Below are 14,814 nucleotides of genomic sequence, written 5' to 3' on the forward strand. Positions count from 1 at the left end.
TAGATGGTGTCGCAGACCCCCTCCCCTGTTTAGCGATGGCCTCTCCACTTTTACATAGATGGCTTCCTTGACTCCCCTTTCAAACCATCTGTCCTCCCTGTCCAAGATTTTGACATTGCTGTCTTCAAAGGAGTGTGCCTTTTCCTTTAGGTGGGAGTAGACAGCTGAGACAGGGCCTGAAGAGTTTGCCCTTCTGTGTTGGGCCATGCGTTTGTTTAACCAACCATTAATACTGTATGTGCTGGACAATAATTATAAAACCAAATTTAGAATTTCGGTTACTATCATAACGTTATCTTGATATCAATGTGTCATAATCTTTTCTAACATATTTAAAATCACAGGGTTTTCCTGTTTATCCATTTAAAATCTTTAATTTGGCTGAATTAATAGTTAATTCTAGTATCTCAATATGAGAATCTTGTCACAGTACAATTTTATGGAGAGGTGATAATAGTGAGCAAAAAACAAAGATTTTTTTTTTAAGAACTTTATTTATTGGTGTTTTGCACACAAATTACAATAGTGTCAAATCACAAACAAAGATCATTTTTTGAAAAAGTAGTTAACAGGTGTGACAGAGGATAATATGAAATAAGTTAAAGAAAAAGCAAAAAACCCAGTAAGTTTCAAGGTGCTTTGTAGATTTATGCAGATTGAATCTACATATCACTGAGCTATCGTCCCTTTCTCTATATATCTGGTAAGACATACAATCGAACAGGGATTGTGTATATCTGGAAAGTCTTATGGGTATCTGGAATACCCCTGTACTTTTTTTTCCACACTGGCACACACATTTACACTTGTGAACACAAGACAGATTCAAACCACTTGTAAATTAGGGATTATGACCCTTCCTTTGCTCGTCTGTCTGGATTTCCTCATCTCGTCCTCTCTCACACAATCACGGACGCGTACAGAAACACACTGGTCCCAGGAGACGTCGGAGTGTATTAAAGAAGGCATCGCACGTTCATTCTCTCCCTGCCTAAATCTGGGCAGGGCCGGAATTCATCACAGGATCAAACCTGTTTCTCATCAAACCCAAGAAAGTGTAGCTAATGCAATTTCACTAAGTCACTGCTTGACTTGATTGCATGTGGGCTGGGAGCGCATGCTAAAGCACCACTGGGGGCTGGATGGGTGTCACTGTGTGAGTGAGTGTGAGCATATGGTATTTTTGTAGTTTTGGTTGATCTATTTGTTTTAGGCTCTCTGTGTCAGTACGCAAGTCACAACTTTGTGTGTATGTGCATATATATTTGTACCTGTCTGTTTCTCCTCCTTTAATCTGTGGATGTTTTTATGGATAGAAGTTGTGTGTCGTGTGTGCTCAGGTGTGTGTGTGTGTGTTGAAGACGAAGCAATGGTCCTCATGGGGGATTTCAGGCAGATTTGGCCACATTAGAATGTGTAACTTCTTCCTCCCCAGCCTTCAGTTGCCGTCCCACTGAGCACCACACCTCCACACACCCCTCCCAGTAATCCTGGATCAGACCACACATCAAGGAACACAAATGCAGTAAGACACTCATCCAAATAACACTAACGGATCCTCAAGCACACACATGCAAACACACAAGCTCTCGCAAACAAAGTCACACGTTTACGCATTGTGGTGAGAGAGGGCTGGCAGCAGTTTGGTGGCATCCTGACCTGAAACCGGAGCCACCCTGTCACGTCTAGACAACTCTGAAGAATCACATGCATATTAATGCCGGACTAATTAATATTCATCAGTACTATAACCCGTTGGCAGCTGGTCCCAGACCCCATGGATCAATGGGGTCTCTTCCTGGCTCCTTTGTTTGACACGGATGCAGATGTTTAGAGCATGAAATTAAATTGGTCACTGTCATTGGGAATACATACATGGTAGTCAATTTGTGTGTGTGTGTGTGTGTGTGTGTGAGTGTGTTTGAGTGGTGTGTGTGTGTGTGTTTTGTGTGTTTTGTGTAGTTGCTGGTAAGTCGTGGCTCTTGGAGCAAACGAGTAATGCTAACTTTCCCCAGAGTCTGTGACATGTTGATGTTATTCATGGGAACTTGAGTGTTTGCAAGTTGATGATGAGGAAACAAAAGTTTAGCCAGCTCTTTCCATGTTGATGATGACAGAGAGAGGGTGAGAGAGAGAGCGATAGGGAGAGATAGAGAACATGAGGTAGAGAGGGAGAAAGAGCGAGAGAGTGTGTTGGCGGCAGCTTTGTTTAGGAGCCTGTAATTGAGTCTTAATTGAATTGGCACCAAAGGAGGGAAGAATGGATGGAGAGAGAGAGAGAAAGAGAGAGTCTGAGTGAGTTGGACCCCATCTCTGTCTCTACTTAGCAACACGAATGTGGGTTTACCGTGCAGGCAAATTTCATGGCAACAGATCACAATCAGAAACCCTCGATTTGAAAGTTTTGGATGGAATGAAAGCTTCCCTTGTCATTTTAATGAAATACGGAGAGTGTTGTCTCCCCTACGTTTCAAATGAAACTTGTTCCATTAGAAATGTATTCTGGAGCCCAGCACAGGGAACAATGGGTTGATATACATTTGAATGCAAGGCTAGGCAAGGCTGCACAGGTAATGCGGAGCAGGCTTTCGCACTATCGTGGGCTGTCTTTGTGTTGTATCACAGTAGCTTTGCAGGGCTGTATAGAACATGGAAATGAAACACAAGAAAACTGCAGATCAAGGCTTTGTGCCCAACTAAAATCTCACCATTTCAGAACACACACATCCACACTATGATCCACACACACATCCTTACCCATTTCAAAACCGTATTAAAGTAACTTGGGTCACCACCTTATTTGATTTCTGTCCAGTGTTTCCACTTACTTTCTGCACTTCATTCATCTATACTACATTTCAACTGCTCAAAATTTCACAGTTATTCTTACAAAGTCCTAAAATCTTTGAATCAAACTCTTTTTTAAAGCTTTTCCCACACATGGAGTTGAATTCTTAATATATCAGACTCTCTTGGTTTTGAATATAGAAAGTTATTTATTGCACTGCTGTACTTCTTGTCATAACCATAAACCTAAATCAAGAAATTCTAATGAACAACATTGTCTCGACTGCATAGAGACAGGAATGCCACCACCATCCTGCTCACCTTCTCCTATTCGTATTCATCAACCAATCACAATTTGCTTGTGAACACTGTATGAACCAATTGTAAACGTGTTTGCATGCATTCATGCGTAGTAATCTTTCAAAACTTTTATACATACACGCACACACACACAAAGACAATTCTGTTGCTCTGCAGTTTGCTGTATCGACAACAAGCCGCAATTTCTCCTCCATCAATTATATTGATTACTTCAGGATGAGTAGAGGTAATGAGCTTTGGTGTTCTTTCTTTCCCCTATGATCTCCCCTCTTCCCCTGTCTGAGCCCCAGCACCCCTCCCCTTTTTTGTTACATGGCAATGATTTTCTGATTAACCCTGTTAGCTGTGGGGTTTACCCACACAGCGACGCAAGGGTATGGAAGAGTGTGGGCACGTGGGATGCATTTAGATTTGTGATGGAGAGCTACGCTGACTGAGTGATGTGTTTATTACAGCTGAATGTGTAGACGCAGAACAATATGAGAGTTGAAAAAAATTTAATTAATAGAGGAAACATAATTTTTTAGATGCCCCTTCCAGGGAAATCAAGAGTTTAGGGTCACCTGCAGAGGAGCACCTTTGGGGTTGGTTGGAATTTTGTTGAAGACGCAGCGTGGTGATGACTGCTGAAGTTTTGAGTCTGGGTGGGCCAGTTGAGAGCAGATCTTCAGAATCCCCTCAATCTTCTTAATGTCATGATCCACACATATCCATTTATCATACTGTGCAGTTAAAGTAAACCCCCCAAACAACACTACTATGTATTAATGTCCGTTTTCACATGTTTGATTCAGTCATGTCCTGCTTCCTGTGTTCTAGGTGGCGCTGATGACAACTTGATTGAAGGAGGAGAAATGAAGTTTGTGTGTAAACAAGGAGCGAGGAACATCACTGTGATCTTCCAGCCTCTTCTCAGGTACAGCACTGAGTGATACACTTAACATCCAGACAAAAACAGATTTGAACGTGGTCTCAGGATGTGTTTGTGGTTCAGCAGAAATGTGATCAGCAACACAAAGCGGCAGGACGTATACAGTCACTCGTCTGCTTTCTGATGTTCTCAGTTGTTGGTATGGTACTGCCTACTGTGTGAGTCACTGCTGAAGTATCAGTGTGATGACTATGAACAGAGTGAAGTCACAAGAAAAGATATATTCTATTTTTTTATATTTATATATATATTTTATATATATATATATATATATATATATATATATAGTTTTGCAAATTATGTTATGCAAGTGAATAAGTCATGGCAAATCTCTATGACTACCAAAGATGTCGTGATATACTAAAGCACTTTCCTGCAGTGGACAAAAGCAAAAAACAATTCTGATTTCCAACAATATATTGACTTTATCTGATCACGTTAAAATAAAGTTAATAAAAAAACTCCTGTTTTTGGAATAATTTGGACGATTCCAAGAGCTATGTGTTAAATGGCCTCTTGTGTCATACTCATTGGCCTGGCCACAAGACATGTGAAGTCAGGGGACATGAGTCAATACCAGTAAAATGTAAACTAATTATATTACAGAGCCTCTTAGTGACTGTCTATTGATTTCAACCTTTTTAATGTTTGGAGGGTTATCATAAATCAAACATGATGTAATATACTGTACCCTCAGTTCAAAATGTTTTGTTGATAGCCTCCAGGAATTGGGTTCGACTACCACCCTTGCTTTTATTTCCCATTAAATTTGAGTATTCTGAAGGGTTGTCTTTGTGGTAATGTTCTGTATGTGTGCTAGTTTTCTATACAGTGCTGTGGTCCCAGTAGAGTAGTGTAAATCTAATAGTGAAGCAATTTAATTGAATTGGCCTCCGTGCAGTGATACATTACCTTCTAGGATCCATTAAACAGAGATGCTTCCTATATCCACACTATGGTGCTTGGCATACATTTCTACAGCTTTAACATGATGATGCATATTTTTAATGCATAGGAGCAGAATAAAAGTTTCTCTTTAGCAAGCACTTTGTTCATCCCTTGAATTTGCATAAAGTTGGTGAGTTAATGGCAGAAGTGTGAGTAACGAGTTACATTTACTCTCGTTAGTGTAACAAAGAGTCTTTTTTGTCTACTTTTTACTTTTTGGTGTATTTTAAAAAATCAGTAATTTTACTTTTAAGTATTTTTTAATTCAAGTATTTTACTTAATTTGCTACATTTACAGTTGAAATTATTACAGAGTAGAAACAAAAGTCACAGGCACATGCTGGGTGTGGCTAAACGATAATTGCTAAAATACTGATGGTGGATCCTTCTTTTGGATAAACCATATTGTGACTGCAGCGGTGATTGAGCTCGGTGTTTGAAAACTTGTGGGAGAACAGTGAGACCAGACTGGTTATATTTTGCGTTGAGAATTAACTAGCAGAGAAGTTGGATATGGAGCAGATTGTAGAGGACTTTGTGTTGCACAAGACTCACAGAGTGACATTCAGACAGGCGAGTGCAACGAATGACGGATTGGTGTAACTCACTGTACAGAGGAGAACATCAACAACTATTGTGTTGCCTAGCAACGTAGCATTTTGTCTGTGTTTGTCGGCTGCAGCCGCTGTGGAGTTTATGTTGTTTATACATCTCCGCCTTTTCTGCTGCTTTATCCTGTTTTTATCCTTCTGTTAAAGTGGCAGCTGTTTGATTTATGTAGCTTAATATTGCTACATAAAGTCTAAGGACTCCTGCGGTCATGTATAATTATCAGCTGTATGCACAGGCTGCAGAGTGCCTGACTGGAATTTATTGGTTGTTTCCAATACAGTTCCACCTGGGATTGGTGTATATGCTTTGAAATACCAATGCATATACACCTGGTAGCCTAAATATGTTCTTCTTTCATTTAATAGTTTTATCATCTTTTATTATTATTATCACCATATAACATTTTTACCCCTCCTAGTCCCCTTTTAAAAATGAAATGCAGCAACGTTTCCTCAGAGTACATATTAACTGACTTATTTTGTACTTTTATCATGGGAACATTTACTACACAAGTAATTTTACTTCTAGAGTAGAATTCTCTTAAACAACAGTACTCTTACTTCACTACAATTTACTCCCTCCATCCCTGGTTAACAGATGTTTTCACTATAAAAGTATCTTGAATACTCAGCCAGTGGAGATCTACAGCTGTACACAGGTCACCTGGGAGGACCTGCATTACGACATGGCTAACTGCAGTGCTGTTTGACTCTACAACATTTTTTAATCTCTACTGGCAACTGAATGATGTGTATATCTTGACTACTAAAGTATATGGAATCACAGAACATCAGCCGATTAAATTAATTTGCACTCAAGCTAAATTTCACTTCATCTATCAGATCCATTTCTGCTCTTCATCACATCCCTACTAATCTAAGATGTATTGTCAGTTGTCATTTTGCCTTTTGTGTGACTGATTGATGCTCTTTGAAAGCAAATGACTGGTTTCAGAAAGTGAGGACTACAGTGTGTTTTTATGTGTGTGTGGAGGCATGTGTTTATGCATGTTTTTTCTCTTTCTTTGCTGGTGGTTGACTGTGTTTATGTCCCTTCGCTAATGTTTTGGCCTTTTTCTCTCAGTCTCTCTCTCTGTCCCCCCCTCTAGCGCACGTCCCTAGTTTCTCTGACACACACACACATGATGACGTTCAACCCCTGTTCACTGTGTGTCTGGCCAAGCTTTTGTCTGAACAAATGACCAAAAATAAAACGGTGACTAGCTCTCAGCCTACCTCTCCCATGTTGTCTGTAATGGTTCATATCAATCACACCAAACTGCCTCGCACACAGGGCTCTCTTCTCTTTCTCCCTCCCTCCGACTTGCCCTCTCTAGACTTCTAGTGCCAATGGAGCACTGTTGCTTGCAGATGGTTTTCTAATGGCAAAGCTCTGGCACTCCGCTGATGGATCACAACACCTCCAGCAGCCAGCCATGCAACTCATGGCAGCTTTAATGACAGAAGCAGTTGGGGGTTGCAGCACAGGAAAGCAGTGGTGTGTGTGGCAATGTGTAGGCGTATGAGACAACAGGGTCTTAATGTTTGATTGCAAATGGCTTTTGCCTTTTCTCCCCCTAAATCAAGTGTGCTTTATATTGTTTTTGTGCGTTTGGGGCCTGTATCACAAAGTAATCACCATTTCTCCTTATGTCATATTAAGCACTCCGCTTCTGGTTCAGATGATGATGATGCATGCATGTGATTGGCTTGCAAAATAGGAAACGCAATGCAAAGGCACTTTAGGTATCTTTGAAGTTTCTCCATCCTGTTACATTTGCTTATGTTAACTTGGAGAAGGCCCAGTATTCCCAGTGGGTTCTATATTGTGGGATTATGGGGTATCAGTGCCATTCCAATGAGCTATCCAGTCCTTGTATAGCACAAGTGAGAGCTGTGTCTGTGCACTGACCCATAAGTCAAGCTCCTGGGGTAACCAAGTCTTTTCTTGTTACCTATTCTGTTTTGGACAGAATATCTAGAAGCAGCCAAAGAAAGAATATTGCATATCTCTGATCCAGAGTATGCTGGAGGGATTATATATCCAACCTGGTCTTTGAAGGCCTCAGCGTCCCCCGGGGAGAGCTGGAGGAGGTGGCTGAGGAGGAGGACATCTGGGCTACCTTGGTTAGCCTGCTGCCTTCAACCTATACCTGGCTAAATGCTAGAAAATGTATGGATTATAATGAGAAGAGGGCGTGTGTGGAGTAGAATCTTCTAATATAGTTACTTCTAATGTTTCTTTCCTCCTTTCTTTCTACATTTATATTGACCTTGTACATATGCCATTCTAAAACAGTGTACAATATGTATACAATATGTATATCTGTTTCGATTCTATATACTTCATATTGTGAGGTAGGCCCTTTGCTACAATGTAACCAGATGTGTCAGGCTGTCGAGTATATGGCTTTAAGGATGCTCACACAAATATGGGGCAGACAGGGGAGTGTTTGTGCATGTAGCAGCCAATTTACTTTGACTTGTGGGGTCTCCTGCTGACATTTGGGTGATATTTACACCCCTTGCTCTGGATGAGTTTGGCATTTTGAAAAGCTTCAACAGGCCCCTAATCTCTTCCTCGTTCACCATGCACAGAATGACCAGGCGTGGCCATGCCTCTGGATGTCTGCTATATTTGTAGCTGTGTGGCTGTCTGTATGTGTTTTTGTGTGCATTTACACATGCGGTTCACACCATATGATCACTGTTTAATTAGAGCCAATGCACAGACACTCGCAGTCACTCTCTCACACACACACACACACACACACACACACACACACACACAGTGAGCTGTGATTGACATAATGCACGGGAATACCAAACCCTAAAACTGTTATCCCTCAAACAGTCATCAGTCATTTAAACTTGTGGACTTCAATCCAATCCAATCCTCCAATCTGCCAGAACCCACAAGTATAGTGGGCTCTAGTTTTTCGACCCCACTAATATAGTAAAACAAGTCGACATGCACAGTCCATGTACACACAACTAAATGTAGTATTTTTTTGTAAATCAAACTTAACCACCGACACCGAGATGACTGTTATATTTCCCTCTCAACTGAAAGCATAGTTTTTTAAATAAATAATAAAATGTACTATTATTGAAATGCCTACAGAAAGCTCTGCTTCCAACTCTAAAGCTGTGAATTTTAAATTTAAATCTGTAAAACTGCAAGTATGTTATGAAGTCTCTCCTGTGCCTTTTTCAACTCTTCAATATTCATTACCAATCTTATGTTTTAAAAGGCAGAAATTTTGCTTGTTTGTTATTAACCAAATGGTCAAATCATGTTGAATCAAGAAGTATTTCCACAAGGTCGTCTGGACAATTTAAATTGCCTTTGCTTTGACTGCTAAATAGCTGGTACTTTAGAGAGAGTCATACTGGACCCATGGAAACCTGGGAGCACTTGTGATTGTTTTCACTAAAATATTATCATAACCAATACGGATGACGGCCAGATATCGGAAAATAATAAGTAATAATAATTTAAGAAAACCACATTTTTCTTTATTACCTCAAAGTCATCAACTTTGCTTGCTGAAGGGCTTAATGTAATAGCAACAGAATTGTGCTTTGCTATTTTCCATTCGAACTGAATTCATTTAGCCTTTAATCTAGCTGTTTTTTAATTATTAGTCCTGACTCCAAATAGGTTCTTGGCTGGAACTTTAAAGTTAACTGTAGGGCTGTTTCGTTTGAACAATTCTGTCATCTTACAAAACACTTTACTGCGTCTTATCCGAATTTTACTCAAAGCAATTTTGTATGTGCATGTGAGTGCATGTTATTATTTGTCTGTGCATATGTGTACCAAAACATAAAGGAGGCTTAGAATTGTCCCTCTGGTCCTCAGATAATGTCAGTCTGGTGGGTGAGCTGGAATGAACACTTCACTGTGTTTAACAGTTGATTGAGTGCAGAGCTCTCTGTGTGCACACGCAGCATTAGCTTATTAAAAGTACTTGTGTTGATGTGCAGATACTTGAATGCATACAAGGTTTACTTGAAGTTGGTTCTACTGTAAGTTTCCATGGTTGAGTGAAAAAGTACATGGGAGAGAGTAGAGTCAGAAGGTCAGAGATTGACAGAGTGTGCTCGGGGGAAGAAGAGAGGGAAGGACAATGGAACAAGTGATGAAAGGAATAAGAAGCAAATGGAGAGATGGATGACAGGAAAAGGACAGAAGGGCTCAGCCTCCCACCACTGTCGCCTGTGGTGAAAACGACATACACCGCGACTCTGCACTAATTTCACACTCTCATTAACTCCCCTCCTGAGCAGCATATACACACCAAGACATAGAAAGAGCAAGAGTTAGAGGAGAAATCAACCCTCTTTAAAGAGGTTTTTAAAATATTTTTGAGATTTTTCTCAAACGATTTAGATGAAACTTTCACTGTTGAATTCTCAGAAGGCCTGTGAAATACACTCAGTAATTAAGTAAGGGAACACACCCAGTGTTTAAAAAAACCATTATGGTGTCGAGTGCATGATTTGATTTTATGGTAGGATTTTTTTTTATGCCTCTGCACCGGCAAAAGCTGTGGCCAGAGGCAGTATGTTTACAGGGAGTCTGTTCTGCTCATTCTCGTGAAAGCAATGTCTCAGCAAGGCATGGAGTGAATTTCTTCAAATTTCGCAGAAACGTTCACTTTGACTCAAGGATGAGTGATTTATGAATCAATTTGGTTGTCAAAGGACAAAGGTCAAGGTCACTGTGACCTCACAGAACACGTTTTTGGCTATAACCATGGAGGCCATAACTCAAGAATTCATGTGCTAATTATGATAAAATTTCACACAAATATCTAGGGCATCGTCCCATTCTTGTGAAAGCGATAACTCAGGAATACCATGAGGAAATTTCTTGAAATTTTGCACAAAAGCTCAGTTGGACTCAAGGATGAACTGATTAGAATTTGGTGGTCAAAGATCAGTGATCAAGGTCATACTGTGGCCTCACAAAACATGTTTTTGGCCATAACTCAAGATTTCATACGCTAATTATGATAATTGATATGATAATTATTATGTCCAATAGGATAAAATAATGAAGTGATGACATTACATTATGGTCAAAGGTCAATTGCACTGTCACATCATAATGTTCTGCAAAAACACTTCACTGGCCACTATTCAAAAGTGTATCTCAGGAACAGAAGGGGAAATTGTTACCATATTTCACATTTAGTCAGATACTGAAATGGGGACACTAATCTTTGGTGCCCAACTTGAAACTGTGGTGATTATATAGATCTTCTGTGCTGCCAGGTTGTGTGTTAGTGTTCACTACATAATTTATATGAGTCTGGACAGACATGGATGTAAACTGCAACATGACTGGTCGGTGGAGGCATATAACCGTGAGTTGGTTATTGTAGTTTTTCTGTTCAAACACATGATGCATTATTGCATAATGCACATTTTGTTTTATGTGCAAATGGTCCATATAGATTATGAGACAAATATTGCATCTCCAGCATAGTCCGGTGTATTATTATTCACCTTAAATAGGTAATGCAACACTGAAGGGTCATAAGCAAATTAATTGTAAAGGCTACAAGATACGTGATTTGTCAAGCCATAAAAGCAGGTAGTTGTTTTGATAGGTTTATTGTTTACTAATGATGAGCAGACAGAAAAACAAGTTCTCTGACAAAATAGTGCTGCAGTAGTCACTGTCCATATGCTCCCACTGCAACATGGAAAATGGTACCCATTACTTAGGTTTTTATGATCTATATAAATCCTGCAATTACACACAGTCTTTTATGATGTTGATCCATAAGGCTGTTTGTTGAACAGCAGGAAAGGCCACATTCCCAGTAAGAGACAACAAACTAAAGCACAAGATCAAAAATCTTTTACAATACATCCCAACAGCAAGATTTGTTTGATCAACAAGTCATTGTTTAGATGATTTCGTGACAAGACCACCGAGTTGCCCTGTATGTGACCTTTTTCAAACATGCGAATTCCCACTGCAGCAGAACTGAAAATGGCAAAAATAATTTGTGGTTGAACCCTAACCTTCATTTAGTCAGGCATCAGCTTCATAATTACTGGTGAAGAATTCAGTTTTCCTTTAACAGTAACATCTGTAGTCGACCTCAAAGAGGTGTCTCCACATTGGCTATTAAAATGCAGCATGGACGTCTTGTCTTAAGTCTTACTCACACATCCATGCACGCACTGCTTTGCTCTGCCAGCCCTTGCTCTCTTTTCTAATCTTTTCTCACTCATTCAGGAGGATTTTCCTCAATAAATAGCATCCTCTCTCTCTCTCTTTCTCTCTCCTTCTCTCTCTCTCTTTCTCTCTCCTTCTCTCTCTCTCTCTCTCTCTCTCTCTCTCTAACCCACACCCATTAAAAAGGTCATTTAGAGAGAGAGATAAAGAAGGCAGAAGAAAGAAACCAACAACAGAGAGAAGAGAGTAGATTGGAAGCAATGAAAGAAAAAAAACAAAAAGATGATAAAAAGGAAACAAACAGACAGGTGGAATGAGAATAGAATGAGATAAGACCAAAGAGGAAGAAAGAAAATGCAGAGGAATAGAAAGGCTCTTAGACTGCATGTATTCTGGGTGGCAAGTTAGCTTGCTTTGAATTCAGGTTGCTTATATATACATATGCACATCACTCATACAGCTACAGTGGAGTGTACATGGGGTTGAAATGGAAAGAGAGGATGGCAAAACCACTAAACAGTGAAGTGTAACCAGTATGTATTGGAAAATTGATCAGAGATTTGTCAACATGCTTTGTAAAATGTCTCAAAAGTCTGTACAGTTTTGAGAATTTTGCAAACATTATATGCTCTGGTGGTGTATGTGGTGTCTGTTCGTTGGAGTGTCCTGCTAGGTTTTCAGAAAATCACCAACTTCAGCTAATTTACTTACTGATCAAAAGTCCCACATGGACTCTTGTGTACAACCTAGCCTGTATTCTGAGTAACAGTATCAGTGTCAGTGTGCAAAACATACAATGGTACCATAGAATATTGAAATACCAACTTTCCTATTCATTCAGACAGGCAGCAGGGCATGTCATTTTCAGGGTATTAGTTCTTCATTAAATATTACTTAAAATAAGAATTAAAGTATTATTGATGTTTTAATTAGCTACAGCCATTCAAAAGTTGAAACAATTCAGTTCATGGGAAATTGAATTGAATTGACAATGAATCTTTAAACTGAATCTCAGTAGAATTGCATCAGTGATTATATTGTTCTTGCATTGGATGTGCAGTATGTGTCTGTTATATACTTGCATATTGCCTGAGAGGGATAGCTATGCACTCCTGTTGAATAGTAAATAATGCAGCAATTTATGGAAACTATACCCAAGCAAACTAAAATGACGACCAAGAGAGAGAGACAGATACCTACATGGAGGGAAAGTAAAAGAATGTGTATGGAAAAGTAAAGCTGTTGGATGTGTGCAGAATACAGTGCCAGTTTGCCATGAATCTGTCAGGTGCTCCTACCTGTCACTGGCAGCAGCACTGCTGTGTCTTTATTCTTTTATCTCTCTGATGCCCTCCCCACAGGACAACACACACACGCACACCATACACACACATGTTGTAAATAATACTGCCGGTTTATTGCTTCCCAAAAGTGCAACTTCAGCCACTTTCCAGTGAGGTGCAGAGTTTTCAATCTCCTCATGTCTTACAAGCACACACATGCACAAAGACGGACATACGCACTGTGGGCATGAAAACTGCATACATACACACACACACACACACACACACACACACACACACACACACACACACCCCAGATATTGTGCAGGAGATTAGATCCATCATTGCGGGGGTCTTTTCTCTAGCTATAGAAGGTGGATAAACTCTTTGATTGTGTTTATCCATCCCATAATGGAATCAGACTCGGTTCCCAGGGCAACCTGTCCAGCAGACTCGTCTAGCAGACAGTCGTCAGTCGGAGCTTAAGGGGGTCTAGTTTGTCTGAACGCTCAGCAGTAGACTTCTTATGAAGTCGGCTTTGAAGGTCCCTGAGGTTTCGGTTCTATGTGGGGGAAAAATAGCAGATACTGGGAATTGTTGCCTGGTCAGATTAGAGACAGAAATTGTGCTAGGACACAAAGACAGACATTTATATATACGTAAGAGACACACACACACACACACACACACACACGCACACACACACACAAACACACACGCGGATAGGTCTTTGAAGCTTGTCCAGATGACCAGGTCATAATCACACAGATGTTCACACAGTCATGCTGTCCCCATCAATGTTGTCCCCCGCAGTGCCTGATTGTCTCTGATTGGTTGTTTTTTGAAAGAGATTAGATTGTATTCTCGAGAGATTTGTAGGTCCGTGTGTGTGTCTTGGTGTATTGTGTTACCAACAATAATTTAATGAAATGAAAGTCTCTGTTTTTTTTTGTTTTTTTTGTTTTTGTTTTTTTTGAGTGTACGATAATTTAATTAAGCCTAATATGGTTCTTCAGACCTGTTGCTATGAAAGGACAGAAGTGGGAGGACAGAATGCCCTTAATGCTCATCGAATGAATGCCAGAGGGAGCTGGGGCCAAGAAGAGAATTAGTGAAACCACAATGAAGAGATGTTTTCACCATGTTTTGCTTTCTGCCACGTCTCTCAGTCTTCTATTTGTCTCTATTTTTCTGTTATTAACTACATTTTTCAGGGATGTAATCGCCCTCCTCAAAGATAGAAAAACAGGACAGAGTTTTACTAAAAAAACAACATCCTGACAAAATCATATAAAATATTTCTAAAGAACTGTATTCTGTGTTTCCTATGTTCTCCTGCCCTTCTGAGAGTAATGTCAAGGTGAAGACAGTGCTGGAGATGGGTGATTTACAGATATTCTCTTGTTACTGTCCCACACACTTTCTTCTGTTTTTCTCCTTTGAATTCAGCCTCAGTCGTCTGTCTTTCCTCTTTCCATCTTTCTATCCCTTGACAACATGAGCTGCCACTCTGTGTTACTGTCACATGAGCGAGCTCCAGCCCTCACATCACAGCAGCCTTTGATTGGCCAGGCCTTTCCAGGTCGGTGAGCTGCTGCCTGATAATAACCTTGTTTGATTGCTGGAGCAGAGATGTAATTGATTGATCTGCTCACCCTGTCTGGGGCTCGGCTTCTGAAGTAGCCTCACGTGTGTGTGTGTGTGTGTGTGTGTGTGTGTGTGTGTGTGTGTTTG

General features: G+C 40.1%; 1 protein-coding gene across 2 annotated transcripts in view; it reads left to right on the forward strand.

Annotated features, from left to right (window-relative positions):
• The window catches only part of exoc4 (exocyst complex component 4), a 111,164-nt gene that overhangs the window by 38,123 nt on the left and 58,227 nt on the right, over positions 1-14,814 (forward strand). For both annotated transcript variants that reach the window (XM_023429175.2, XM_023429176.2), the window contains exon 11: positions 3,928-4,024. In XM_023429175.2, the coding sequence (XP_023284943.1) occupies positions 3,928-4,024 (97 nt within the window). The remainder of the gene's footprint in view (positions 1-3,927; positions 4,025-14,814) is intronic.

This window comes from Seriola lalandi, unplaced genomic scaffold (genome assembly GCF_002814215.2).
Source record: "Seriola lalandi dorsalis isolate HSWRI2012SDOR001 ecotype SW California unplaced genomic scaffold, Sedor1 jcf7180002054889, whole genome shotgun sequence".
In the NCBI taxonomy this organism is placed as follows: Eukaryota; Metazoa; Chordata; class Actinopteri; order Carangiformes; family Carangidae; genus Seriola; species Seriola lalandi.